Genomic DNA, 27,476 nt, shown 5'->3' on the forward strand with positions numbered 1-27,476 from the left:
AGGAGCTGCAGTGCACGGGAAGAGGGCGAGCGCGCGAGGGCTCCTCCTCCTCCGGCCATGCCGGCTCCTCCGGTCAGGCCCCTTCCTCCGCGTGTCCATGCCGGCAGCGGCCATGGCGGCTCCATGGTGCCGGCGGCCAAGCTCCGCGGCGGGGGAGGACTGTGGTGCTAGGTAGGAGACCCGAGTGGATCTGTCGCCCCCTGGTCCTCCCTCCTCCACCCCCTCCCATGGCGGCGGCACTGGCGGAGGCCTCCGCTCTCCCATGGCGGCGGTGTCCATGGTGGGCCCAGCAACAGCAGCGATGAGGATGAGGATTGCGGGCCGACGCCCACCACCGATGTCGTTCCTCCCTAGCTCGCGGCGAGCAGGGGCACGACCCCCTCCTGCCTCCCCTCCCCATCCTCGAGCTCGGCCCTCCCCGGAGGCGAGAGCCGCGAGCCACGCCGCCGCTACGCGTGTGGGTGCCGCAAGCTCCGCTGCCGCCGCCTGCGCTGGAGCCGCGAGCCACGCTGCCGCGGCGCGCGTTGGGGCCGCGAGCTCCGCCGCCGCCGCCTGCGCGGGAGCCGCGAGCCACGCCGACGCGGCGCGTGTGGGGGCCGCGAGCTCCGATGCGCCGCCTGTGCGGGAGCCGCGAGCCACGCCTCCGCGACGCGTGTGGGGGCTGCGAGCTCGTACGCCTCCGCCTGCGCGGGAGCTGCGAGCCATGCTGCCGCGGCGCGTGTGGGGGTCGCGAGCTCTGCCGCCGCCACCTGCGCGGGAGCCGCGAGCAACGCCGCCGCCGTCATGCATGCCGAGGAGGGGCTGCGTTGGCGCGGAGGTAGTGGCGAGATAGTGGGGGAGTTTGACGACCTCCTCCGTGGCCGCGCAGGCGAGGCCCGCAAGCTCCGTCGCCGCCGCACATGGCTCGCGAGTTCGACCGGCGAGCCAGGGGGCGGCCGCGAACTCCAGGAGCAGCGGTGAGCGCGAAGTCCGCGAGCTCCAGGGGGCAGCGACGTCCGCGAGCTCCAGTGGAAGGCGAGGAGGCAGGGCGGCGGCGGCGAGCTACGAGGCGAAGCAGGGGAGGCATGGGGAGAGAGAAAGAGAGAACGGGAGGGAGGGGGCTGAAGGTAGAAGATAGTAATTTTAGAGGGGTTTTGTGCATATATTCATGCCACATGGTGTCATATTAAGGGCTGTGGACCTAAGTGGCACAATTTAACAAGTGCAGGTGCTAGATTTCGATTTTGCAAGTTGGTGGACTTAAGTGGCACCTCAGAACAAGTTCGAGGGCCGCTGGCGTATTTAAGGGCTGTTTGGTTTCACGCCTAAGGCGCCACAGCCTAACCTTAGGCGTACCAAACATTTTTAGGTAGGTGTTTGGTGCTCTCCTAATGTTATGCTGCCACACTTTTTTAGACGCGAATACATGAGTCCGCCACACAAAAATTCGCCGCAGGTGCGGCGCTCGATTCGGACGCCACACATGTGGCAAACTGCTAATCTTAGGTGTGGCGGTTTAGGTAAGAAACCAAACAGCCCCTTAACTCGGAGAAAAATATAAGTCCATAGAAAAATAAGTCCGTAGATTCACGTTCTAGATCCATCACTCATGCTAGTCATCATCTATAAGAATAATATATAACAATTTTCTATTCCTCCCACTTGTCTATGTTGCATTGTGCTTGTGCCTGTGCTAGCTGCATCCATTTCTTGTTTCTTGTGCGTGTGACACTCTCTCTCCGTGTACGCATGCAATTGGCGCCTGCACCCATTGACGTACGCCATGTCGTTTTATGCTACGTAACGCATTCATGATACGTATGATGGATCCATCAGTAGTACATACAGTATCTAATTAATTAGTAGAAAACAGAAATGTTGGAAACTCCGTCCAGATCGGCTGAGGTCTTTTTGTTTGGTTGCAGGGATTTTTTAAGTCCCTGTCACATCAAAAAAAATTTATTATTTTATAATATCAAATAAAATCTGTTTATAAATATTTTTTGACAGCTGAGTGTTAATTCGCGAGACGAATCTAATGAGCTTAATTAATTCATAATTTGCTACAGTGATGCTACAGTAATCAGCCGCTAATTATGGATTAATATACCTCGTTAGATTCGTCTTGTAGTTTAGCCCTAGGGTTCTGAAATTAGTTTTATAATTAATCTTTATTTAATACTTCTAAATACTAAAATTCTACGTGATCTAAAGTTTAGCCCTTAGAATCAAACAACCCCTGAGCCTCGATCGATCTCAAATAAACAAACCCAATCAAATCATAATTTTATTTTTTAACATAGTGGATAAATAAATATCTGTGCCTGACTTACTTGAATGCCAGCTGGAAATGGTTGGCCGGTGGTGTCTTGACAGTATCAGGCGGCGATGCACTAGTCTGCGTCTGCAGTGCAGCGAGCGAAGCTTCCGGGCAGCTTCATGCTGCTTGTTGTTGTTGGCCCGGGTGGCACTCCCCCAGTTGCACGCATCGCCCGCTCCAGTCCAAGAAATTAAATCTATCAGCAAGCAGCTCAGAATCCTCATCAGATGATGACTAGGAGCTGCATCGGCGTCGGCGGTGGCCACACCACCGGAAATATGATGTCCGAGCGGGCGTGGCACCCACCTCCCTGCCGTGTCCGCGTCGATCATGTCCGGAGCTAGCGTGTCCGTTTCCATCCCATCCCCGCTGCTCGCTCTCTTTCTATCTTATCTTATCTATAAAAGGCCCCGCCTTGGTGGTGGCCTCCAACCTCCTCCTCCTCCGATCGATTGGGATTGGATTCCCCAACAAACAAGCAACAAGGGGTTGCAAGGCAACAAATTAAGAGAGATCACCCAGACCAGAATCGGAGGAGCTGGCGGCGTCTACTAAGCTGGAAGAGGAGGATCCGGAGCCGGTCGGCCGCCTCGGCGAAGCCCCAGCAGCAGCAGCAGAGACCGAGTCCGAGGAGCAGCGCAACAAGTTCCTGGTGCTCCGCCTGTACGAGGCGCTCAACGGCCGCGACCACGCCGCCGTGCAGGCCCTCCTCGCCCCCGACCTCGAGTGGTGGTTCCATGGCCCGCCCAAGCACCAGCACCACATGATGCGCGTGCTCACCGGCGCCGGAGCCGGATCCAACAACAACAATTTCGGCTTTGTGCCGCGCTCCGTCGACGCCTTGGGCTCCACCGTCATCGCCGAGGGACCTCCCGCCGACCAGTGCCACATCAGGAATACTAATGTGTACTGGGTCCACGCCTGGACCGTGGGCCCGGATGGGGTGATCACCCAGCTGCGCGAGTACTTCAACACCGACCTCACCGTCACCCGCCTCGCCGCCGCCACCAAGTGCGTCTGGCAGAGCCGCCGCCCCGACAGGGCAACAAACTCGCTACCAGGCCTCGTCCTCGCCCTCTAGCCACCTCCATCCATCTAGCTTAGCTGGAGTAATTTCTTTTTCTTAATAAAGACACGCAACGCATCATCAGCTAGCTAGATCCGATCCATGAATGACGATGGTGCGGCATTGTCATCGTCATCCTCTGTATCACTACTATACATATCACCGTATTATATTCATATATTGTGCTTCTTCATCACCTGTAATAAAAACAAAAGTGTATATTGTGTTTAATTTTATTCAGCAGTATATATGGATCAATTGCAAACTCTGATGCCTGCATAGCCTGCTTAATTGCCATACGGAAAAGTCATCTATCACAATGTAAAGAGAAAAATTTCCATCGGACGCTCTGTCGCAATATTGAGAATTCAACAAGATAACATTGATTCCTTGATTCATCTTTGCTACTAGCACATGCACAGCATCTTTGATTCCTCGAATGTAATGCTTATGCTCTGCTGGTACTCGGAGCACAAGAAAAAGGAAGAAAGCCATCCATCTCATATGTTTCATTAAGGCCTTGTTTAGATCCCAAATTCAAAATTCCAAAAGAATATTGCGTCACCTGCATGAAAAATTAAATCTAGACAAAATAAAAAACGATTTGCATAGTTTGCTTGTAAATTGCAAGACAAATCTAATGAACCTAATTATGCCGTGATTAGATGCTAAATTGCTACAGTCAGGGGTGGGCTCAGGATTTCAAACATGGGTATTCAAAATATTGAAGAGCAATTTTTTTTGACAGTCTAAATCTAATTTTTGGCATGTCTAATTGATTGTAGCATCAATTAATGCTAATTGTACACTAATTATATCTAGATTTTTCTTCTGACTTATGCAACTGACATTATTAGACCGACATACAATAAGTGAAGAAGCTACCTAAATTTTGGTGGGGAGGGCAGGAGGGGTGGTGGTGGACTAGTTCATTTTCGAACATCTGTCATGTGTTGTGGTGTTCATTTTTCATTCTTTTTCTTCATATACTTGAGAAATACTATATATAAAAAAAATTGGCCAAAAACAATGGGTATTCAAATGAATACCCTTGCTCCCATTTGGGCCCACCCCTAGCTACAGTAAAGCTACAATAAACATATATTAATGATGGATTAATTAGACTCATTAAATTCGTCTCATAGTTTATGGACGAATTCTGTAATTAGTTTTGTGATTAGTCTATATTTAATACTTCAAATGTAAAAAGATTATCTTTCAAAAAATTTACACGTGCATCTAAACGAGCCCAGATTTTCCTCTCTGTCTCTCTGCTTCTTTTCTGTTTTATTAGTCCTGATGATGATGATGAACCGATCGACTAGGGAATGCATGCATCATGGTGTTTAGCTGTTTACACGTAAAGCATATGGACACATATTTAAAGTATTAAGCCTAATTACAGACTTCGCTTGTAAAGTGTGAGACGAATTTATTAAGCTTAATTAATCTGTCATTAGCAAATATTTACTGTATCATCACATTGTCAAATCATTGCGCAGTTAGGCTCAAAATATTCGTCTCGTAATTTACACGCGAACTGTGCAATTTATCTTTTATTTTATTCACATTTGATACTTCATATATGTGTCCAAATATTCGATGTGATGTTCACTACTACGTAAAGCATTTGTAGGGGCAGGTAAAAATGTATTTTTAGGGGCGGGTAGAAAATCCATTGCTAGTTCTCGCTGCTAAAAATACCTCTTTTTCAGGGACGGGCAACGAAACCGCCCCTAAAAATCCATTTCCAGGGGCGGGCCACGCCCTAAACCGCCCCTGAAAATGCATTTGTTGGGGCGGTCCACAAGCTCACCCGCCTCTGCAAATGGATTTTCAGGGGCGGGCCGGGCGGTGACCCACCCTTGAAAATGAATTTGCAGGGGCGGGCCGGGCGGTGACCCATCCTTGAAATTAATTCGTTTCGCAGTGTTTTAAAATTTGAATTCCCACTTTATAAATCTACCAAGCTAAGTCTATATTGACCCATTCTGATCCAACACTCAAATAACAATGCAATCAAATAAAATTTAAGAAGATAAAGGAGTAACAATACAAGCTATTCAATGACAATAGTAGCTATACATCCATGCATATTACAAATTTATAGCTACTGCATTGCTCGATATGTAGATAGATAAGATAGTTGCGGTCTCCAATCATTCACCCTAGAACTTCATCAAAATATGCTAGTGCACGAACAAGTGCACTCTCCTCCGCTTCTCATTCGTTGCCACAGATAGAACTACAAATGTCAAATAATAGAGTGTTCGGCTGACTTGCCCTGCAGAAGGAGAGCTTTACTTGAAACCTGCAACTTCTTGTAAAATGTGGCTCTCCACCCATCCAAGTCAAACCTAAGGTGTCCACGACTTGATTCAGAATAGCCCGAAAGCTAACTGATGCAATGGTATATTGATGATCAATGAGATCCTGCAAAAAGGTGATAATAACGTTATGAAAGTTGAAAGAACAATGCAACATTACTAAAGTTAACAATGACATAAAAGAAAATCTCATACTCTGTCTTGTCGATTAAGACGACAAAGCCTCTCTGTAGTCAGAATAACATTGGATTCTCTAGCCTGTAGCTGTTTAACTCGAAAATATGAAAAGTCGGGCACAAAGTACCCTTGATTCTTAAGCTGCTCCAGGCATGCCTCCACCGCTAGCCTCTCATAAGTTGTCCAAATGGGTGCCTCTCTACCCACTGCGGCGATTGAAACCATGGGTATCGTCGAGGATGGATCCTGTCCTGATACCATCGAGGACCACTCTATATGTCGAACAGGTATTTGAAAAGAAATATGTACCCTTTTGATATCTGGTTCCCGAACAAGCTCTTGTCGAGCCACAAAAGTAGTACCACCCAAACCTTCGACAACATCTTGAAGCCATCTAACAAGGTTGATAAGCTGCATTGATGTGAAAAAAATTAGAATTTAGAATTATTTGAAACTGCATTGTATGTGAGCAAAAATATATGAATATGAAACTAACAAGTGAAACTTACAACGTTAGAATTGATCTGCGCGTTCGTTCACCCAGTGGCAAGCCAACCTCTTGATAGAAGTGTATGCCTGGCTGCTGAGCATCAACATCGTCCATAAGCACACGACCACCCGCCACGACCCCTACCATGACCGCCACCACGGAACATCTAACAGTATTCACATTGAGTAAATATGAATAACGAAATTCATAGTGTAACAAAAATTCACTAATTCATGTACTCGCATTGTCATTCATCAACATCAACATCAACAAAGCCTTTTAATCCCAAGCAAGTTGGGGTAGGCTAGAGTTGAAACCCAACAAAGACCATTATATAAGAGTGGCAAGGTTTTTACGTTGGCTCGCCAAGCCTTAACACAACCCTCCTCCTTTACCCGGGCTTGGGACCGGCCATGGCGGAGTTACTCGCATTCTCATTCAAATGGAAAAATTTCTAACCCTATTCTCTTACCCTAAGCCTAACCCTAACCCTAACCCTACAGGTTATAACCTATCCGTGTAGGTTCTAACCCTAACCGTAACCGTAACCATAACCGTAACCGTTCTAACCCTAAGCATAAGCCTAACCCTAACCTTAGGGGAAGGCAATGGCACCTACCCTGAAAATGAGGGCATTTTTAGAGGCGGATGGGGGGTGAACCGCCCCTAAAAATGATTATTTGTAGGGGCGGCTGACCCCCCTAAAAATAGCACCCATTTTCAGGGGCGGCAGAGGGGGTCAGCCGCCCCTACAGATGCCATCTCTAGGGCGGACCATTTCTATAGTACCCTCGCTCCATTTATAGGAACGTGTGACTTTTTGGTCCGCCCCTAAAAAAACGAGGCGTTGCTACAAATCATTTTTGTAGTAGTGGTTTTTGGCCAAATTTTTTTTTATCTAAACAGGTGCGTGTGTCATCATTACATAGCTACAAGGACAAGAAAATATCTCATGTGGCAAGAGACGACGACGGCTACTACTATTATTATTTGTCAAAGATTTTGAATATTATACATTTGTCCATCCTTCGATCCATGTCAAGTTCAGGGTCAAACGCATGAGAAGAAAAGAAACAGCGAAATGCATGAGAGTTGAGAGGTGCTTGGGATTTTTCTTCCATGCTGCCTGCAGTGAATCGGCAGCTTAAAAGTTTCTTTCTTGCTTTGTTTGTTTGTTTCTTGTGTGGTACTGTGGTAGACAGGACAATAACGTTCTGGATGATGTATATCCTTTAATTTCTTGGGGAAGCCGATCGAGCCAAATAAACAAGAGAACAAACGACGAAAATTGGAGGGTACACTATGGAGCTGCGATGGAATTTCCCATTGCGCAGTAGACCATGCGGCGTATTGTCTTTAGCTGGCGTATGAGTTGTATTTAGTTTTTCTTTACCGTATATCATCTTTTCTCATGCATTGGTCGAGTATGATGTTGACATAAAAGGTACTTTTCACGGGTCCAACATGACATAAAGATGCATCGCGAATATTACCCCATCATGTACTGTGTTGCCAGTAGCTTTTTTTGACAGGAGGGAAATCTAACGCACCCACTGTGGGTTAAGCGCAACTCCAACCAACACCTCGTTCAAATTCCTAACCTTCTTTTGAGAGTCTAGACGCAAAAAAAAATCATCTCGAATCAATCCCTCATCCAAACCCCAAGTCTCATTTGATCTCTCATCCATCCCTCCAAACTCATGGATGTAGGAGCTCGTCCTAAAAAAATATTAACGACAACCTTTAAAAATGGCCCCGGAGGTGGGCACAATTTTTAACCACACCTCGGTTAATTTCTGCGATTGACCGAGATGGTCATTTTTTATTAACTGGAGCGTCTCGCAAAATCGATTAACAGAGGCGGACGCCTTAAAATGTCCGCCTTGGACGACTCGGTTAATACTTTAATCGAGGCGGACATGCTATAAGGCCCACCTCGAATAATATTGGCCCATCTCGGAGCCCAGACAGCCCATCTCGGCCCAGTATCCCCCACTGAATATAGATATGGTGACTTAGGGTTTCGGCTCTCTCACTTCTCTCTTTCACCCTCAGCACCGCGTCCTCCCTCCACTCCTCTCCCTCTCCTCCCTGACCACGCCCGCCCGACCTCCCTCTCCCCGAGCATGCCAGCCTGACCTATCCTCGGAGCGGGCGAGGTGGCGACAGATGCGTGCTGCGGCGGGCGGTGGACACGACCACGGGTGGCGGCGGCGGCGGGTGCGGCTTCGGGCCGCGAGTAGTGACGGCCTATGCGGCGGCTGTGGGATGCGGCCGGCGGCGGCGGCCGGTCGATGCTGCGGGCTGCGGGTGGCGGTGGGACGCGGCTGCAGGCGGCGGATGCGGACATGGGTGAATGCGGCGGGCGGCGGGCAGGCTGCACGCGGCGGCGGCGGCCGACGCGGCGGTGATTGGCTTGGCAGGCCCTTTGTAACATCCCGAATTTTTTCGGAATGTTATAAAGTCGAAAAATGTGGATTTCAAAAAAAATTCGTGGAAGTGCTGTAATTTTCCACCTAAGTAGGATTTCTACCCCTCCAAAATTCCTAGTAAATAAAAACCTTGATCTTAATTAAGGATATTAATTGTTAGTGTGAGAATATTTGGAGACGTTTCGATTTATTTGGCTCTACCTTGTTTAAATCGAATTCGATTTGGATTTGGATTTATTTTATTGTGTGAAAATTGTGTGGAAATTAAATTGAGGTGTGCCCCTCAATTTAATTTCAAATGCTAACATTTGTGTGGGATTTAATTTGAGTTAAGCCACTCAAATTAAATCTAACCTCTAACTAATCCTAACCCTAACCTGGCCCAGACCAAAACCCGCTAACCTACCCTACCATAAGTCCAAACCCGAACCGGCCCTGACCCGGTCCAGCCCCAAACCTAGCAGAACCTAAGACCCAGCACAGCCTGAACCCAAAACCCACCTGGCCCTTTCTTTTTCAGCATGGCCTGCGTCAGCCCGGCCTGATCCCTCACACGCGCAGCCCGTTACCGCGCCGCCAGCCCTGCTAAAGTTTCTGCCTCGGCCTGCAGACGCGCACTCCGGCCCGCGAACACGCGCACGGCCCAGCGTTGCTAGCCCATGACGTGCGCGCGCCTTAGCGGACGAGCAAGCCAGCCGCTGCCGCGCCCCTTTTCCTTTCCGCAGACCGGCAGGCCCTCCTTGTCAGCCCGTCCTATTCCCTTTCTTCCTCCGCCTGCGCCGCTACTCTGCTTTTCGCCGCTCGCCTCCGCATCGCGACAATACAGTGAAACTGCCGTGCCCGCACCTCGCCGACGTCATGGCGCACTCTCGCGCCCTCCGCTTTGACCACCCCCGCGTGCGCCGCACCCAAAAACCCTAGCTGCAGCCGCGCGATGGGCGCCACGTGCCCTTGCACGCGTCCCCAAAGCGGCTGCCGGCAATCCTCGGTATCCGTGCCTTGGAATCACCTTGCGCCGGGCCCGAACCCTAGCGGACGCCTATACAACCCGTTGCGGCCACCGCCCAAATCCTAGCCACGGGTTCTTTTCCCGTTCTGCCGCCTCAGCCGCCAAGAACAGAGGGAGGGGGAATAGGAAGGGAGAAGAAGGAAGAGTGAAGGGGAGAGGAAGGAGCAGCGGCCCATGGAGCGCCACCGCCTTTGGAACCCAACGCCGCCGGGCCAAGGAAGAAGGAGGACGCGACCACCGCCCGCCGAGGAGGAGCCGGAGCGCCGCACCGCCGGAGGATGCCGACACCGAGCCTGCGCCCCGATCGACAACATCGGCGTCCCCGCTCTGCACTGCCCTGCACTGACTCGCCTCTGCTTTGCCTTGACACGGCCTCGCCTCCTTCTTCATCGACCCTGCTAGTAGGCCACTGTCCACTCCCGAGCTCCTTGGCCTCCCTGAGCTGTTGTTGTGCGCGTTCACCGCCTCGAAAGCTCGCTGCAGCCTGGCGCCGCCGCGGCCCGGTTCGCCGGCACACCGCGAGCGATATGGCCGTGTCGCGGCCTCGGCAAAGCCGAGTGCCCACGCATGCGCACTTTGTCCTTGTCCGCCTCGCACGCGCACACCTTAGACCGTGATCGAGCCAGCCGCAAGGTGAAGCCTTGGCCTTATCATGTTTGCTTGCCGGACCGCACCTTCCTTGGCCTTGCCCTGCCATCGCCGCCGTCGCGCCGTGGCCGCGTCCACGCCACTATGTCAAACGTGCACACCACTTATTCTTTATGAGGGGGGACCCGTCCGAGCTAGCTATGCGCGGCATCATACCTGTAGGAGGATAGAGTTTCAGTGTCAGGGGGAGTGGGCGAGACTCTGAGCCCCCGATCGCAGGATCCATGGAGATTCCATTCTAGATTGTTTCACAGCCCCGGGCGACCTTCTGCGGGAGGACGCGCCCCAAACCGGGAGCAGGATGGTGCCGTAGCCATTAGTTTCGTTGACTGGTGCCTCGGAGAAGGTCGGGTCGCTCCTGGCTGGATTCGTGACGAGTGGGTACATGTGTACAACCCCTGCACTGTGAAAATTATATGTATAGCCACGTGCTCGGTCATGTACAACTCTGGATCTGGCCCCACAAATGTAGTTAGAACCACATATACTTTTCTACCTCCCTCTAGTACCACTTTTCCTGCTCGGATAGCAGCTGAGGTATGGGGAAAGGGAGTTCCCGCACCAAAATAGGGTTGAGATACTTGGTAGAGGAAGATAGGAGTCCGGGAGTCCGGGATGCCGGAGCTGCCCGTGTTAAAAGGTGTTTTGGATGACTTATACATATTTTGCTTGCATAGGAAAACTTAGCCTATCCTTGGTATTATCTTATACCGATTGCATCCACATAAAGCTTGCATACGGATGGTGACGTGAACATATCCCGTCCTTGGGGATAGTCTGATAGATACAGGATCCGAGTGAAGGAGTTGACAGGACGATAACAGAAGACGACGTGAAGGATGGTCTGAGCTACGCACTGAGCTGCCTGTGGAGATGATTCGTGAAGATGGGGTTGCCCAGAAGACTAGATATCATTTCCGCTTTCTGTTTGTTTTCTTTTAGCTCAAGGGGCTTGTACTCTGAGATTCATATTACAATCCTTTGGATTATGTAATAAATAAACCCATGTGATATTGTAAAAGCGAGATATGTCTGTGATATTCGATTGAAATGAGTTCTGTATGTGATAGCTACTGATCCAGGGACTATCACGATAATACAGCGAGTCGGGTTCGCCTTTCGCGAACCTGGTCTGTTTCACCCTTGATGGGTCCGATAGGCCTTTTTTATTAACTGAGATGGGTAGCAAAACTGCCTCGGTTAATGCCATGATTAATCGTGATGTTTACTCCGAGGCGGTTGCAAAAACCGCCTCGGATAATACTTTTTGCCCGCCTTGGTAAAGATGTGTAGTAGTATACTCGATCTCTCATTTGGCCCTGTCATCAACTCCCGGGGCTCACGCCATGGCTTGGGAACCTCCCAAGCGAGGCGTCCAACACTACTACAAAAAAATGTTAACCGCGACCAATAAAATTGTCTGGGAGGGGGGCACAATTTTTAACCGCGTCAACCGAGTCGGTTAAAAAAATCGCCTCGCAAATAGATTAACCGAGGCGGTTAAAAATACATGTCTCGGTTAATCATTTATGGAGGCGGACATGTATAAGAAGTCCGCCTCAAAAAATTAAGGCCCAGCTGTAAGGATCGATGGACCAAGAGGGGGGTGAATTGGGCCTTTTTCAAATTTCTAAGATAGATAAAACAACCTTAACCTATGCAATGCTAGTAAGGCTCAATTCACCAACCGGCTAAACAAAGCAAACTACACAAGCTACCAAAGATATGAAACTAAGCAAGGTAGAGCTAAGCTATGATCTCTAAGGTCAAGCACATGAAAGAATGCATGAAAGTAAGTGCTTGAAATGAAAGAGAGTGCAAGAGACAACCGGATTTTTTCCCGTGGTGTCGATGTGTTGGCACACACCCCTAATCCACGTTGTGACACTCACTAAGAGTCTTGTCACCTCCCATGTCACCGAGACTTGGGCGCTCACTAAGAGTCTCCGTTCACCATCCCGGCGTGGTGGAGCTCAAGCCACGTACAATCTTCTTCTCCGGGCTCCCACAATCCTTGGCAAGCTCCGCGAGAAACACCTCGATCACCAAGATCGCCTAGGTGATGCCAATCACCAAGAGTAACAAGCTAAGGCCTTCACTTGAGCAAGAACCGATCACCAAGAGCGGATGCACACAAGCTTCTCTCTACTCAAGTCCTTAATCTTGCTTCTTGATTGATTGAATGAACAAGTATGTGAATGATGAAGCTCAAGGTGGCTCTTGACTATAGTATGAGTGTATGGATGTTGCCTGGTGTCAAGAGTGGCAAAATGACCCATTGGAGGGGTATATATAGGCAGCTCACACGAATAGAGCCGTTGGAGAAAAGCTGCCAGAAAACTGCGTGGTGCCGATTAATCCGACGTACCTCCAATAGTCATCGTCGGTTTAACCGATGAATGTAAACTGCCCCTTCTGAAAACTAGCCGTTACAACTTGGGCAGATTAACCGACGTATCATCGGTTTAACCGGTGAGTGTAGTTGTCCACTGATCAACTGAAAAAACCAAGTCTCTGGACAACTGCACCGACGTTAACTCAAACCTATCGTCGGTTTAACCGGTGAGTACAACTTCTTAAGTCCTTGGAAAAACCATCTCACTGGTCAATTGCACCGACGTCCCATTTCAAACATCGTCGGTTTAACCGGTGTATAGAACTTGAAATACCCTGGAAAAACCAACTCTGGACTAATGCACCGACGTTAAATTCAAACACGTCGGTTTAACCGGTGTATTGACTTGTCCAGACTCTGCTGACTTCGTTTAACCGACGTATAGAAAATAGAGGTCGTCGGTTAAACCGGTGTTAAAGACTTTTTCTGATTTTGCCTTTTCTGATTTGAGTCTTGAATGAAATCCAAATATTCTTGAGATATAGTTTGAGAACCACTTATTTGAACTTCTAGAAACCTGAGTGACCATTGTGTGCATCCATTTTCATATGACCATGTCCATGCTCAAGTTACTTAGCCTTAACCCCTCTTAATAGTGCGATCACTACAAAACTATAAAACCTATACTAACCTAAGTGTCCTTCTCAACCTTATGACACTTAGGACTAGAAAGATCCTTAGTCTTGCCATATAATTGAGTTGAATACCGAGATCGCCTTTTTGAATAATGAAATTGAGGGGCCTCTTTTGACATATGACCAAATGAGCGATAATGATCTATTAAGCCGCACAAACTCATTAGTCACAATAATGGTTGTCATTAATCACCGAAACATACCTTGAGGGCCTAGGTGCTTACAATCTCCCCCTTTTTGGTGATTGATGACAACACAAACAAAAATAACGAGAGAGCGAGAAAGATAAAGCAAGATAAACACAAGCAAACTCGAAAAGAAGGACCAAAGAGCTCAACGGCTCAAACGAAATCCATAGACATGTCTCAAAGCACGGCATACTCAAGCGACAAATGTACATATCCATGAACTTACACCAAAAGTGATACAAAGAATCAAAGTCCTGATAACTACGAGCTCTCTCTAGCTCTACCCTCCCCCTAACTCTGTGGCTCCCCCTAACACCTCTCCCCCTTTGGCATCAAAGCACCAAAAGGCGAGCTACGGGTCGTGCTGTCGTGGTACGGCGAGGAAGCGGTCCGGGTCGTCGTCGTCGTCGTCGGACGGAGAACCCTCACCCTCGGTGACAGACGGAAGCTGCTGGTCTGGGTCTGAGCTCACTGGGGGAGTGACTGTTGTGGAGGCTCTCGTGCTGGCACTGCCTGGTAGAGGATCCGTAGAAGTCGTAACCGGGCCAGCAGAAGAAGTATCAACATCTGAAGAAGTGACCGCTGAGGCTGCCGGCTGCGTCGACTGTGGAAGCAGGGACTCCTCTACTGCTCCTCCCCCTGAAGGTGCTGCCTGAAGTGAGGTAGGGAGGGCGACCGACTGAACCGCTGATGGTGAGTCCTGAAAGAGTGTGGTCGCTGGCAGTGGTGAAAAGAGCGGACGACCGGCAGACCTAAAGAGTGCGGACATCGAGAACGTGGTCTCCGGTGTCGCTGTAGTAGCTGGAGCTGCAGTAGGGACTGGAGGAGGAGGAGCTGGTGTGACTGCAAGCTGAGGTGCTCCAACACCCTGAAGTCCGGGCTGCTGCTGCTATGGGGCGAGTCCGGTGTGAGAGTAAAGCTGGGAGATCATCCCGAACATCGCCATCATGCCCTGCTGCATCTGCTGGAACTGAGCGTCTGTGCTCTGTGAAACTCTGTCAATGAGGCCGACAAAACGCTCCTCTGTCGCTGCATGCTCTCGGGCTGCCTCTCTCTGAATAGCTGCAATCTGAGCCTCATGGGCTCTCCTGGCCTCCTCCTGAGCAAGTCGGTCCTCCCTCTGCTGAGTCACGAGCTGCTGTAGTAGTGCAGTGAGCTCGGACGGCTGAGTCACCTGGGACTCAGAGACTGTAGCAGCTGCTGAAGTCGGAGGAGCTGGCTCTCCGGACCCTCCTGCCTCGTGGTCATGACTGGCTGGGGCAGCTGGAGGAAAGTACTCTACGTCCTCGGAGGAGTCTGACTCAAGCTCAGACCAGTGAATCTCATCATCTCCCCCGGGAAGCTGTGCCTCGGCTGCCAGGAGTGCCTCATCCTCCTCTGCCACTCGTGCCTGAACCTCCGGTGACAGTCGTGCCATCGCAGCTCTATCTGCGTGTCTGCCCCACCTCCTGTCCTGTGGAGCTGTGGGTCGGTAGACAGGGAACCTGGGAGCCTCGTCGTGACGGTAAGGGGCGCTGATGGGTGACTCTGCTGGCACTATCATAGAGCATATGTAACTGATCCAGTGCGCATAAGGAAACTGTCGCACCACACCCATCCCATCAATGATCACATCCTCGATCTCAGCCAGAATAAAATCAACTATATCAAATGGCTCGTGAGTGAGGATGTGTAGGAGCAAGAGTTGCTGCAACCCTGTGAACCCCTCTGGGTAGCCACTCCTCGGTAACAGAGTCCTCCGAAGTGCCATGTGAACAGCGTATGCCTCTGGAGTCAGCAAGCTCGGCACTCTGGCGTAAGAGGCTGGGAACGGCTGGCGGAAGCACTGAGAGATCGCCTCGTGAGAAGGAGCAATCCCGCCAACCATCGCCCTGCGGGGTGGATCTGAGTCCCCGTAAACCCTCTCGTGCAGCGAGACGTCGACCAGGTCAACTCCAAGTATACCAGCAATGGTCGCCCTCGACAAACCAAAGTCCTGCCCTCCAAACATGAAGTGTACGGCTCTGCGCTCGGGTGCTATCCATGCTGTGGCGTAGAACACTCTGACCCAGTCCTCGATATAACGGTTCTGCTCCATCTCTAGCAGCCTAGGCAGTCCTCTGAAGTGAGCGAAGTGTGCTCTCACGTCTGCTCCCCCTGCGGCTGTCCTCAGTGAGACCCAGTCAAGTACCCTGTGCGGGAAGATCCGGTGGACCCTCCGCTGGTAAGTCTCGTAGAAGCTGGCCTGTAGCAAAGTCTAGAACCTCCTGTCGACTCTGCTGTCTCGGGTCACTGGGAACCAGACCTCCTCCTCAACACTCCACCTGAGCCTCTTGACCTTGGCCACATTGGCTCGGGTCAAGTTCTGGAGCATCACACCTGGCTCCAGACGCACAACAGTGTCCATACGGAACACTGCGCGCTCGGCCTCTAGGGCCTCGGCTCTGCGAGCTGCTGCTGCTGATCTGCGGGGCTCCTGTGGCTGGTGTCCTCCCCGAGGCCTCGGTCCAGTGCGACGCTCTGTCGCTGGCGGGGAACCTCCCTCAGACGACTGCTGTGGAGAACTCTGCCCCTCTGACTGTGCTGCTGAAAGGCCCTAGTTTGGTTTTGGTAATTGAGTGACAACTTAGGTGGACTAATAAGTGTTTATGTTGAGATACACAGGAGATTAGTCCACACAAAGAAACTAGTATGAGCAACGTGTGCCATGGAGGAGAAATGGCTAAAGGTTGATGCTATGCTCATATAGTGTGATCGAGGAGCTCATTGCATATGAGACATGACATGGAGTTATGTGACCAAAGTGGAGAAGATCAAGACCAGGCTTGGCTTGATGGACCGGTTGCAATGGAGAAGGGCAAGTCAAGGCTTTGAAGCGAGGGACCGCGAGGCGGTGAACCTTGGGCAAGATTTGGCGCCGATGGACCAAGGCAACGGTGAAGAGCGAGCAAGGTCAAGATCGATGGACCAAAGAGGTCATGTAATGATATGGAATGGATCATATCATTCAAGGAAGATCAAGCCAAGTGTTGACTCATGAAGATGATCAAAAGGCTTGATGGAGTTTGGTGCTTGTGTGGCATCAATATTTGGGAAGATGAAATGGAATGCGCAAGGCAAAGGTATGACTTGTAGGGCATTTCATTTCACCGGTCAAAGGTTGTGTAGAGAAGTGCATGACCGGATTTAGGATAGATGGCCGTACTATCAAGAGGGGCAAACTTGTTTGCATATCGGTCATCTAGTGCCACTTGAGCGATCTAACATTGCAATGTAGCTAGGATCGAGTGGCGTGGTGAGATCAAGTGAAAATCCTTTGAAAATGATTGTGAAATGCTAACACACATGCACATGGTGTTGTTCACGTGGTTGTGTTGGCACATTTGCAAAGGAGAAAGAGTTGGAGTTGTTGTTGATCATTTTTGGGAAGCAAGAAAGGTCTTTTGGTTTTCTCCGGAAATTAGGTTGTCTCTTGGAGTGGAATACTGCTTTGATTCATTGTGTTTTGGATCAAGAATTCAGTTGGGTTGTGTAGCCCTCTGAATTAGCTTTCCATAGAGTCCAAGATCACCTAATTTGGACATCGGAGCTAAGAGTTATGGCCGTTTTACCGAGGTTCATTTCTGCTGGAAATTGACCTGCGGACGGTCCGCACTAGACCTGCGGACGGTCCGCCCTTGAGGGGCGGACGGTCCGCCGTTATCTCGGTTGAGCTCAAACAGAACCGTTTTTGGCTCTGTGGGTGGTCCAAAATGACCTGCGGACCGTCCGGTCCATGGCGGCGGACGGTCCGCCTCCTACTGAAATTTCTGGGACAGAGACTCTGCGGGTTCTGTGTGTGCTAACTTTTTGAACCGCGGACAGTCCGCCCCTAGGGGCGCGGACAGTCCGCGAAGGGCTCTAACGGTCGACTCTGACACATAATAATTGCAGTTCTAGCCGTTGGTTTTGAATGGCGGACGGTCCGGTTTTTGTGAGGCGGACAGTCCGCGAAAACTCTGTTTTCGTGGGATTTGAGTGTAACGGCTAGTTTTGGGCCTCCCTCTATAAATAGAGGGTGTGGCCGGCCATTTGAGTAGGCTTAGCACCTTGGGGACTTGGTGTCCATGTGTGAGAGTGCTTGAGAGCCCTCTACTCACTCTAACTTGATAGAAATCATCCGATCGAGTGAGAGAGCGATTCTAGTGCGATTGCTTTGAGAGATTGCATCGAGTGGCACTAGGTGATCGTGTTGCAAGCCGGTGTGCTTGTTACTCTTGGAGGTTGCCACCTCCTAGACGGCTTGGTGGCAAGAGGCTCCGTTGAAGCCCGCAAGAAGATTGTGCGGTGCTCCGGAGAAGAGTTTGTGAGGGGTATTGTGCTCACCCCGCGGGAGCCGCGAAGAGCAACTCTAGTTGAGCGAGACGTGAAGAGCAACAAGTGGTCCGGCCGGATCATGTGCTAGAGCTCGGTGTGAGCACTCCACGTGGGAGAGTGTGACTTGCGAGTCACTACTAGCAAGAGGATCGGCGGCAACCTTGGAGCTTGTCTCAACGGGGATTAGCTTGGTGGCAACCAAGTGAACCTCGGGATAAAAATCACCGTGTCAACTTTGTCTACTCTTCTCGGTGGTTTGCTTTCTCCAAATCACAAGCATTGTATTTACATTCTTCTATATCTTGTGCTTGTGTAGTTGCTCTCTAGTGATTAGTTAGCTTGTGTAGCTTGCTAATCAACTTCTTGCTAGTGTAGCTAGAAGTAGAGATCCTAGTGTAACTAGTTAGCTTGTGTAGCTTAATTAGTTGCTCTTGCTTAGATTGTGTAGCTAAGCAAGTTGAGCACTTGGATTTGGATTGTGTATCCTTGTCCTTGAGCATCTAGTGAGCTTAGGTTTGGCTTTGTGCTTTTGCTCATTAGATTTGTTTAGGAGCTCCCCCGGTTTGTGAAGTACTAGTGCTTAAGCTTGTGTGTCTTGGCATTAGAATTGTTAGGAGAGCTCTTACTAGCTTGGCACTCCATTTGCTTTGTGTAGGATCCTTTTTGGAGGTGCCTTAGAGTCATAGTTAGAGGGGTGAAGTCTTGGCTAAGCGAATAGTTTCAATTCCGCATAAGTTTCGGTTAGCCGGCGTAATTAATTTTAGAAAGGACTATTCACCCCCCTCTAGTCCGCCATCTCGACCCTACAAGTGGTATCAGAGCCGAGGTCTCTCATTTGTGGTCCTTACCGACCCGAGAGGATGGCGACTTATGGGCTAGATGTTGAGTGTCCACATATTTTTGATGGCACACACTTTGCACGGTGGAAAAATTGGATGATATGCAATTTTAAATTTATTTGCCCTCAAATGTGGTGGATGGTAGATGTAGGTTTATCTCATGTGTTAGATGAAGGAAATCTAACTCCAACACAAGAGAAATGCCTAGATCTAGACATCCAAGCTACTAACATCTTGTTTAGATCTTTGCATAATTGCATTCTTGGTGAGATCATGGACAAGGAAACCGCCCATGAGATTTGGAGTTATCTAAATGAAAAATATGGGGCGGCCTCCGATGATCATGAGATTATAAGACCAAGGAGGAAGTGCATGAGGATGATGAGCACATCCATGACATGGTGGTTGTGGAAGATTGCTCCACCTCATGGTCAAGTGATGACGATGATAATCAATCTACAACAAGTTCACTTGACATGATTGATGATGATTCAAGTGTTGCAAATTATGATTCTACTCCAAGCATACTTGATGATCAAGTTGGCTCATGTACGGATGATATTGCTATGTCAAGCTCATCTCCATCTCCACATTGCTTCATGTCACAAGGTGACACAAAGGTATCAAATTGCAATGTGATTGATCTTAATTCATATGATGAGCTCTTAAGTAGATATGCTAGCTTGACCAAATTATTTGAGGAAGTGTTAGCCAAAACAATCAAATTTGAAAAAGAAAACTCTTTTCTCAAAGACACATGTGAACAACAAAAGCATCTACTTTATGTCATGAGTTGTTCACATGAGGAGCTAAAATTGACTCATGAGGAGCTTAGTGTTGCTCATGAGAATTTGGTACTAGACCATGCTTTACTCACTAATAAATTTTCTAGTAAAGGAATTAAAACTAGTGAGAGCTCATCACATGGGTTAAAAGATCAATTGCAAAATGTTGCTAACCCTTGTGATGTAGGAAAGAAGCATGTATCCACCTCATGTGATGATTTATTGTCTATGACATGTACTTCACATATAGATGCTTGTTCTTCTTCTACTATGCAATATGAGTCAACACTTGGCTTGATCTTCCTTGAATGATATGATCCATTCCATATCATTACATGACCTCTTTGGTCCATCGATCTTGACCTTGCTCGCTCTTCACCGTTGCCTTGGTCCATCGGCGCCAAATCTTGCCCAAGGTTCACCGCCTCGCGGTCCCTCGCTTCAAAGCCTTGACTTGCCCTTCTCCATTGCAACCGGTCCATCAAGCCAAGCCTGGTCTTGATCTTCTCCACTTTGGTCACATAACTCCATGTCATGTCTCATATGCAATGAGCTCCTCGATCACACTATATGAGCATAGCATCAACCTTTAGCCATTTCTCCTCCATGGCACACGTTGCTCATACTAGTTTCTTTGTGTGGACTAATCTCCTGTGTATCTCAACATAAACACTTATTAGTCCACCTAAGTTGTCACTCAATTACCAAAACCAAACTAGGGCCTTTCAATCTCCCCCTTTTTGGTAATTGATGACAACTCTACAAAGATATGGAAATTAAGGATATTCCAAGCTAGCACTTCACACATGTGTAAATAGCTAACTTGGTTTGGATTTTATGTTTCTTATCCATCAATAAGACCACTTGTGAAAGATTGGATAAGCACCATAAAAATCCGACTTGGTAGTGATAACTCCCCCTACATGTGTGCTCAAGAGATTTGGTTTTAAACTCACACACATGCATAAATAAGAAATTTGTGGGATTGTTATCACTACTAAGTGATGCTAAGGTATATAGGATAAACCTTTGAAGCGTGATACCAATTTGAGTTGCTTCCTTGAAGTTCATTCCTTAGCATCAATGAGTAACTAGACATTCATCAAAAACTCAAGATACCTCATGAGATCAACAATATTAGCAAGGCTCTTGATTCACTTGTAAAAAAAAATGTCTAGCTACAATCTATGCATGCTAGTTATCAAATCAACAATCAAGTTCTATGACTAGCATACATCACACACAAGCAATGCATATATAAATTTTAAGACTTATGCAAATGCAAGCAAGCACATGAATATGCACATATCAAATGCAAGCAACTAAGTTCATGAGCTTGCTCCCCCTACTTGTGTGCTCCTCTTGTCCAAGAATATTGATCCTCTTGATCCATGTCCATGATCGCACTCTCATCTCATCTCCCCCTTTGTCATCAAAGGATAATTCATATCTTTGTTCATTTCTTGGTATCAGAGCTACAAAGGTATATCCCTAGTTGATCACATTCATTCGGGTGCATATGAGATGCTTGAATTGGATATATATGCTCGTGTCGCTTGCTATAAGATGTTTGAATGGATTAAAATGCTTAGTAATCAAAATTTGAGTTAATTTGAATGGATATGATCATGAGATGACTTTTAATATGTGATATAATTGGATATATGTCTTGTGAGAGTATTCAAACAAGTTGACATCAAGTTTGATTCAATTTGATAAAGTATACCTCAATTGCTCAAAATCTATCATTTATTGAAAATCTGAGTAAGCTGAGAAGATAGCCATAGTTGGATGATCAAATCTATTTGGATTGGCTTGAAATTTGGTATGCATGCCCTACACTTATGGTACTAGTTGCTGTACAAATTTCATGAGAATATGATGAGAGATACTTCGGTTTTGGAGTGGATCTTTTCAATGAATGTGCAGCAGTTTTCAGCATACACCTATGAGTGAAAATGTGAAATCTGGTAGCAATCTAGAAATGCATTGAAGCTCAAATTTTTATGGCTGCTATATGACATAGTGTCACACATCTCCACAAAATTTCGTGGCAATTCAACTTATACTTTGAGAGATGTGATGTATTCTTTGAGAAGTACAAAATCTGCCAGAAAAGTGACAAATATTGGATTGATCTTGAGTCACTTAAATTGAAAGGTCCTCAAGTTGGAATCATTGTTACAAGTGATTAAGGAACCTAGGTTTGGTTTTGAAATAATCTAGAAGCATGACAAGTATTGGGTCACACTTTTGGGACTTAATTGAAAGATCAAGACCAAGCTCAAGAAGAAAGAAAAGGACTTAAAGAAAGATGTGAAGATTTTTTCATCATGACAAGTCCATAGTTTGATCAATCAATCAAAGTCATTCAAGTGAGTGTCAAGAATGGTTCTTGGAAAGATCACTTCTCCCTGGAAAGGGGCCGGGCCGCCCAAGAATGGGATGGACAAGCAAGGTGCTTGGAAGGACGACATGGAAGTAGTAATCTAGAGTCATTGGAGATGCTTAGTTGAAGCTATCAAATGGGTTGATCAAGAAAAGCAAGCAACACCTAACATAAGAGAGATTCATGATAGTTCAAGTATATTCAAATGGTATTCTCTCATGAAAGCAAGGATCAAAGAGATGAAGCAAGCCAACCACAACAAAATAGTGCATTTCATGATAAGTGGTATTCATTTCATATGGGTGAAGAATGGTTTTCATATTGGTATTCATTGTCTTCACCAAGCTATTATAATTGGACTTCATGATGCTATTTGGAGAGCTACATTGGAATCTAATGACTATCCTCTACTCCAACATAGCAAGGTGAGATTGCTTGACATATGCATTCATACTATGTTAAGGACATGATTAGTGCATATAGTCATATATAGTGATCATTCATGAAAAATAAAATAATTTTAAAGGTTTTATGATGCCACTATTGCTTCTATGTTTGATATGATCTAGTGGTAACATATGACATGTTCATGAGCTAGTAACCCAAGTAGTTGATCTAGAAAATGAGCTTTCAAGTGTTTCACTCAACATTGTCAAGATAACCCTTAGAATGAGGTGTGAAGAAGCTTGTCATTGGTTCAAACCGAGTTGAATTATTTGGGCAAGTAGTCTAGATCAAGTCAAAGAGAAAGAAGCTCATGGAAACAATCTAGTTCAAGAATTGATTATCAATGTCAAATTCAACAAAGTGATCCATCATGATTTTACAAGTGATACTAGATTCAACAAAAGGTATATCATTGTATCTCTACAAGTGATATACATGGTCATACAAGTGGTATTCATTCAAGTAGATCTAGTGCAACAATGGTGGTTCCACAAGTGATCCTCAACTTTAAGTGATCAACTCAAATTAAGAAAGCTATCCTCATCAAGAAGAGCTCAAGATTCAAGTAAATTGACAAACACTTTGACATAGGGGGAGTAGCCCCACTACAATGTATCAAGGTCAAGGATCCTACTAGTATCCTACATGTGGCATTTCAATGTGGTCTTCATGCTTTCACATGTTGTTGTTACAAGTGGTGTCAATTTTAATCAAATTAAAAGTGTCCATCAAAAATGAAGATTCAAGACTCAACCATCTACCCAAGTCCAACTCTTTGTATCAAACCACATGTGCTTCATATGATTGCCTACAAGGGGTATCCAAGTGGTAACCCTACAAGTACAAGAGGTACAACTTCAAGTGGTGGCCATTGATCTTCATGGCAAATTTCATGTGGCTTCGGCCCTTTTTTATGGTCATTGATGACAAAGGGGGAGAGAAATGAACAAAGATATGAATTATCCTTTGATGACAAAGGGGGAGATGAGATGAGAGTGCGATCATGGACATGGATCAAGAGGATCAATATTCTTGGACAAGAGGAGCACACAAGTAGGGGGAGCAAGCTCATGAACTTAGTTGCTTGCATTTGATATGTGCATATTCATGTGCTTGCTTGCATTTGCATAAGTCTTAAAATTTATATATGCATTGCTTGTGTGTGATGTATGCTAGTCATAGAACTTGATTGTTGATTTGATAACTAGCATGCATAGATTGTAGCTAGACATTTTTTTTTACAAGTGAATCAAGAGCCTTGCTAATATTGTTGATCTCATGAGGTATCTTGAGTTTTTGATGAATGTCTAGTTACTCATTGATGCTAAGGAATGAACTTCAAGGAAGCAACTCAAATTGGTATCACGCTTCAAAGGTTTATCCTATATACCTTAGCATCACTTAGTAGTGATAACAATCCCACAAATTTCTTATTTATGCATGTGTGTGAGTTTAAAACCAAATCTCTTGAGCACACATGTAGGGGGAGTTATCACTACCAAGTCGGATTTTTATGGTGCTTATCCAATCTTTCACAAGTGGTCTTATTGATGGATAAGAAACATAAAATCCAAACCAAGTTAGCTATTTACACATGTGTGAAGTGCTAGCTTGGAATATCCTTAATTTCCATATCTTTGTAGAGTTGTCATCAATTACCAAAAAGGGGGAGATTGAAAGGCCCTAGTTTGGTTTTGGTAATTGAGTGACAACTTAGGTGGACTAATAAGTGTTTATGTTGAGATACACAGGAGATTAGTCCACACAAAGAAACTAGTATGAGCAACGTGTGCCATGGAGGAGAAATGGCTAAAGGTTGATGCTATGCTCATATAGTGTGATCGAGGAGCTCATTGCATATGAGACATGACATGGAGTTATGTGACCAAAGTGGAGAAGATCAAGACCAGGCTTGGCTTGATGGACCGGTTGCAATGGAGAAGGGCAAGTCAAGGCTTTGAAGCGAGGGACCGCGAGGCGGTGAACCTTGGGCAAGATTTGGCGCCGATGGACCAAGGCAACGGTGAAGAGCGAGCAAGGTCAAGATCGATGGACCAAAGAGGTCATGTAATGATATGGAATGGATCATATCATTCAAGGAAGATCAAGCCAAGTGTTGACTCATGAAGATGATCAAAAGGCTTGATGGAGTTTGGTGCTTGTGTGGCATCAATATTTGGGAAGATGAAATGGAATGCGCAAGGCAAAGGTATGACTTGTAGGGCATTTCATTTCACCGGTCAAAGGTTGTGTAGAGAAGTGCATGACCGGATTTAGGATAGATGGCCGTACTATCAAGAGGGGCAAACTTGTTTGCATATCGGTCATCTAGTGCCACTTGAGCGATCTAACATTGCAATGTAGCTAGGATCGAGTGGCGTGGTGAGATCAAGTGAAAATCCTTTGAAAATGATTGTGAAATGCTAACACACATGCACATGGTGTTGTTCACGTGGTTGTGTTGGCACATTTGCAAAGGAGAAAGAGTTGGAGTTGTTGTTGATCATTTTTGGGAAGCAAGAAAGGTCTTTTGGTTTTCTCCGGAAATTAGGTTGTCTCTTGGAGTGGAATACTGCTTTGATTCATTGTGTTTTGGATCAAGAATTCAGTTGGGTTGTGTAGCCCTCTGAATTAGCTTTCCATAGAGTCCAAGATCACCTAATTTGGACATCGGAGCTAAGAGTTATGGCCGTTTTACCGAGGTTCATTTCTGCTGGAAATTGACCTGCGGACGGTCCGCACTAGACCTGCGGACGGTCCGCCCTTGAGGGGCGGACGGTCCGCCGTTATCTCGGTTGAGCTCAAACAGAACCGTTTTTGGCTCTGTGGGTGGTCCAAAATGACCTGCGGACCGTCCGGTCCATGGCGGCGGACGGTCCGCCTCCTACTGAAATTTCTGGGACAGAGACTCTGCGGGTTCTGTGTGTGCTAACTTTTTGAACCGCGGACAGTCCGCCCCTAGGGAGCGGACAGTCCGCCGGTAACTTCCAGATTTAGTCAGAGACGTTTGCAAATCGGTTGGCTCGAAGTTTTGAACCGCGGACAGTCCGCCCCAGGGGCGCGGACAGTCCGCGAAGGGCTCTAACGGTCGACTCTGACACATAATAATTGCAGTTCTAGCCGTTGGTTTTGAATGGCGGACGGTCCGGTTTTTGTGAGGCGGACAGTCCGCGAAAACTCTGTTTTCGTGGGATTTGAGTGTAACGGCTAGTTTTGGGCCTCCCTCTATAAATAGAGGGTGTGGCCGGCCATTTGAGTAGGCTTAGCACCTTGGGGACTTGGTGTCCATGTGTGAGAGTGCTTGAGAGCCCTCTACTCACTCTAACTTGATAGAAATCATCCGATCGAGTGAGAGAGCGATTCTAGTGCGATTGCTTTGAGAGATTGCATCGAGTGGCACTAGGTGATCGTGTTGCAAGCCGGTGTGCTTGTTACTCTTGGAGGTTGCCACCTCCTAGACGGCTTGGTGGCAAGAGGCTCCGTTGAAGCCCGCAAGAAGATTGTGCGGTGCTCCGGAGAAGAGTTTGTGAGGGGTATTGTGCTCACCCCGCGGGAGCCGCGAAGAGCAACTCTAGTTGAGCGAGACGTGAAGAGCAACAAGTGGTCCGGCCGGATCATGTGCTAGAGCTCGGTGTGAGCACTCCACGTGGGAGAGTGTGACTTGCGAGTCACTACTAGCAAGAGGATCGGCGGCAACCTTGGAGCTTGTCTCAACGGGGATTAGCTTGGTGGCAACCAAGTGAACCTCGGGATAAAAATCACCGTGTCAACTTTGTCTACTCTTCTCGGTGGTTTGCTTTCTCCAAATCACAAGCATTGTATTTACATTCTTCTATATCTTGTGCTTGTGTAGTTGCTCTCTAGTGATTAGTTAGCTTGTGTAGCTTGCTAATCAACTTCTTGCTAGTGTAGCTAGAAGTAGAGATCCTAGTGTAACTAGTTAGCTTGTGTAGCTTAATTAGTTGCTCTTGCTTAGATTGTGTAGCTAAGCAAGTTGAGCACTTGGATTTGGATTGTGTATCCTTGTCCTTGAGCATCTAGTGAGCTTAGGTTTGGCTTTGTGCTTTTGCTCATTAGATTTGTTTAGGAGCTCCCCCGGTTTGTGAAGTACTAGTGCTTAAGCTTGTGTGTCTTGGCATTAGAATTGTTAGGAGAGCTCTTACTAGCTTGGCACTCCATTTTCTTTGTGTAGGATCCTTTTTGGAGGTGCCTTAGAGTCATAGTTAGAGGGGTGAAGTCTTGGCTAAGCGAATAGTTTCAATTCCGCATAAGTTTCGGTTAGCCGGCGTAATTAATTTTAGAAAGGACTATTCACCCCCCCTCTAGTCCGCCATCTCGACCCTACAGCTGCCTCTGAGTCAGAACCATCTGAATCTGTCGCTGCTGCTGCTGCTATCGCGGCTCTGGTGGCCCTGGCACCTCTGACTCTGCCCATACCCCTGCCTCTGGCCTTGCCCCTGGCTGGCGGATCCCTGATCGCGAACGGGCGAGCACGGCCTGACGCCTGCTCCTCGGCGGCCTTGGCCACCATCTCGGCCTTCTCGGCCTCCTTCTCTGCACGAGTCCGCTTGCGAGCGGGCTTCTCGACCACAACTTCCTTTCCCTTCCTCTTCTCGCGACCCATCTTGTTCAGACAATCTATCGAGCACTTGGCGAGCACTTGCTGTGGCTGCGGCGTGAACGGCGTGGATGCTTGGAGGCGTGGAGGCTGCGGCTGCGGCGTGGATGGCGTGGAGGCGTGGAGCACGGCGGCACTTGGCGATGGAGGCACGTGTGGGCGGCGCTGGAGCACGGAGGCGCGCGAGAGCGGCGCAGGTGCGCACGGGCGGCGCTGGGCGAGCGCGAGGGCGCGCGGTCGGCGGCTTGGAACGGCGGCGCGAGGCAACAGTGGCGTGGAACGGCGGCGGCGCGGTGTGAAGCGGTGGCTGCTGGGTAGATGCGCGGCGGCGGGAGATCGGCGAAGGCGGCTGCGGCTCGAGACGGGAGAGAAGCGGGCGAAACAGAGAAGGCGAAGC

General features: G+C 47.9%; 1 protein-coding gene across 1 annotated transcript; it reads left to right on the forward strand.

The window, feature by feature from the left end:
• Positions 1-2,807: 2,807 nt before the first annotated feature.
• On the forward strand, positions 2,808-3,630 carry LOC120694925 (senescence associated gene 20-like; the record flags this gene model as incomplete). The annotated part of the gene is made up of 1 exon (XM_039978250.1): positions 2,808-3,630. A coding segment is annotated over one exon (573 nt), but the record flags the coding sequence as incomplete, so codon positions are not given.
• Between the last annotated feature and the right edge of the window lie 23,846 nt (positions 3,631-27,476).

The sequence above is a fragment of the Panicum virgatum genome, chromosome 2K (genome assembly GCF_016808335.1).
Source record: "Panicum virgatum strain AP13 chromosome 2K, P.virgatum_v5, whole genome shotgun sequence".
Classification (NCBI taxonomy): Eukaryota; Viridiplantae; Streptophyta; class Magnoliopsida; order Poales; family Poaceae; genus Panicum; species Panicum virgatum.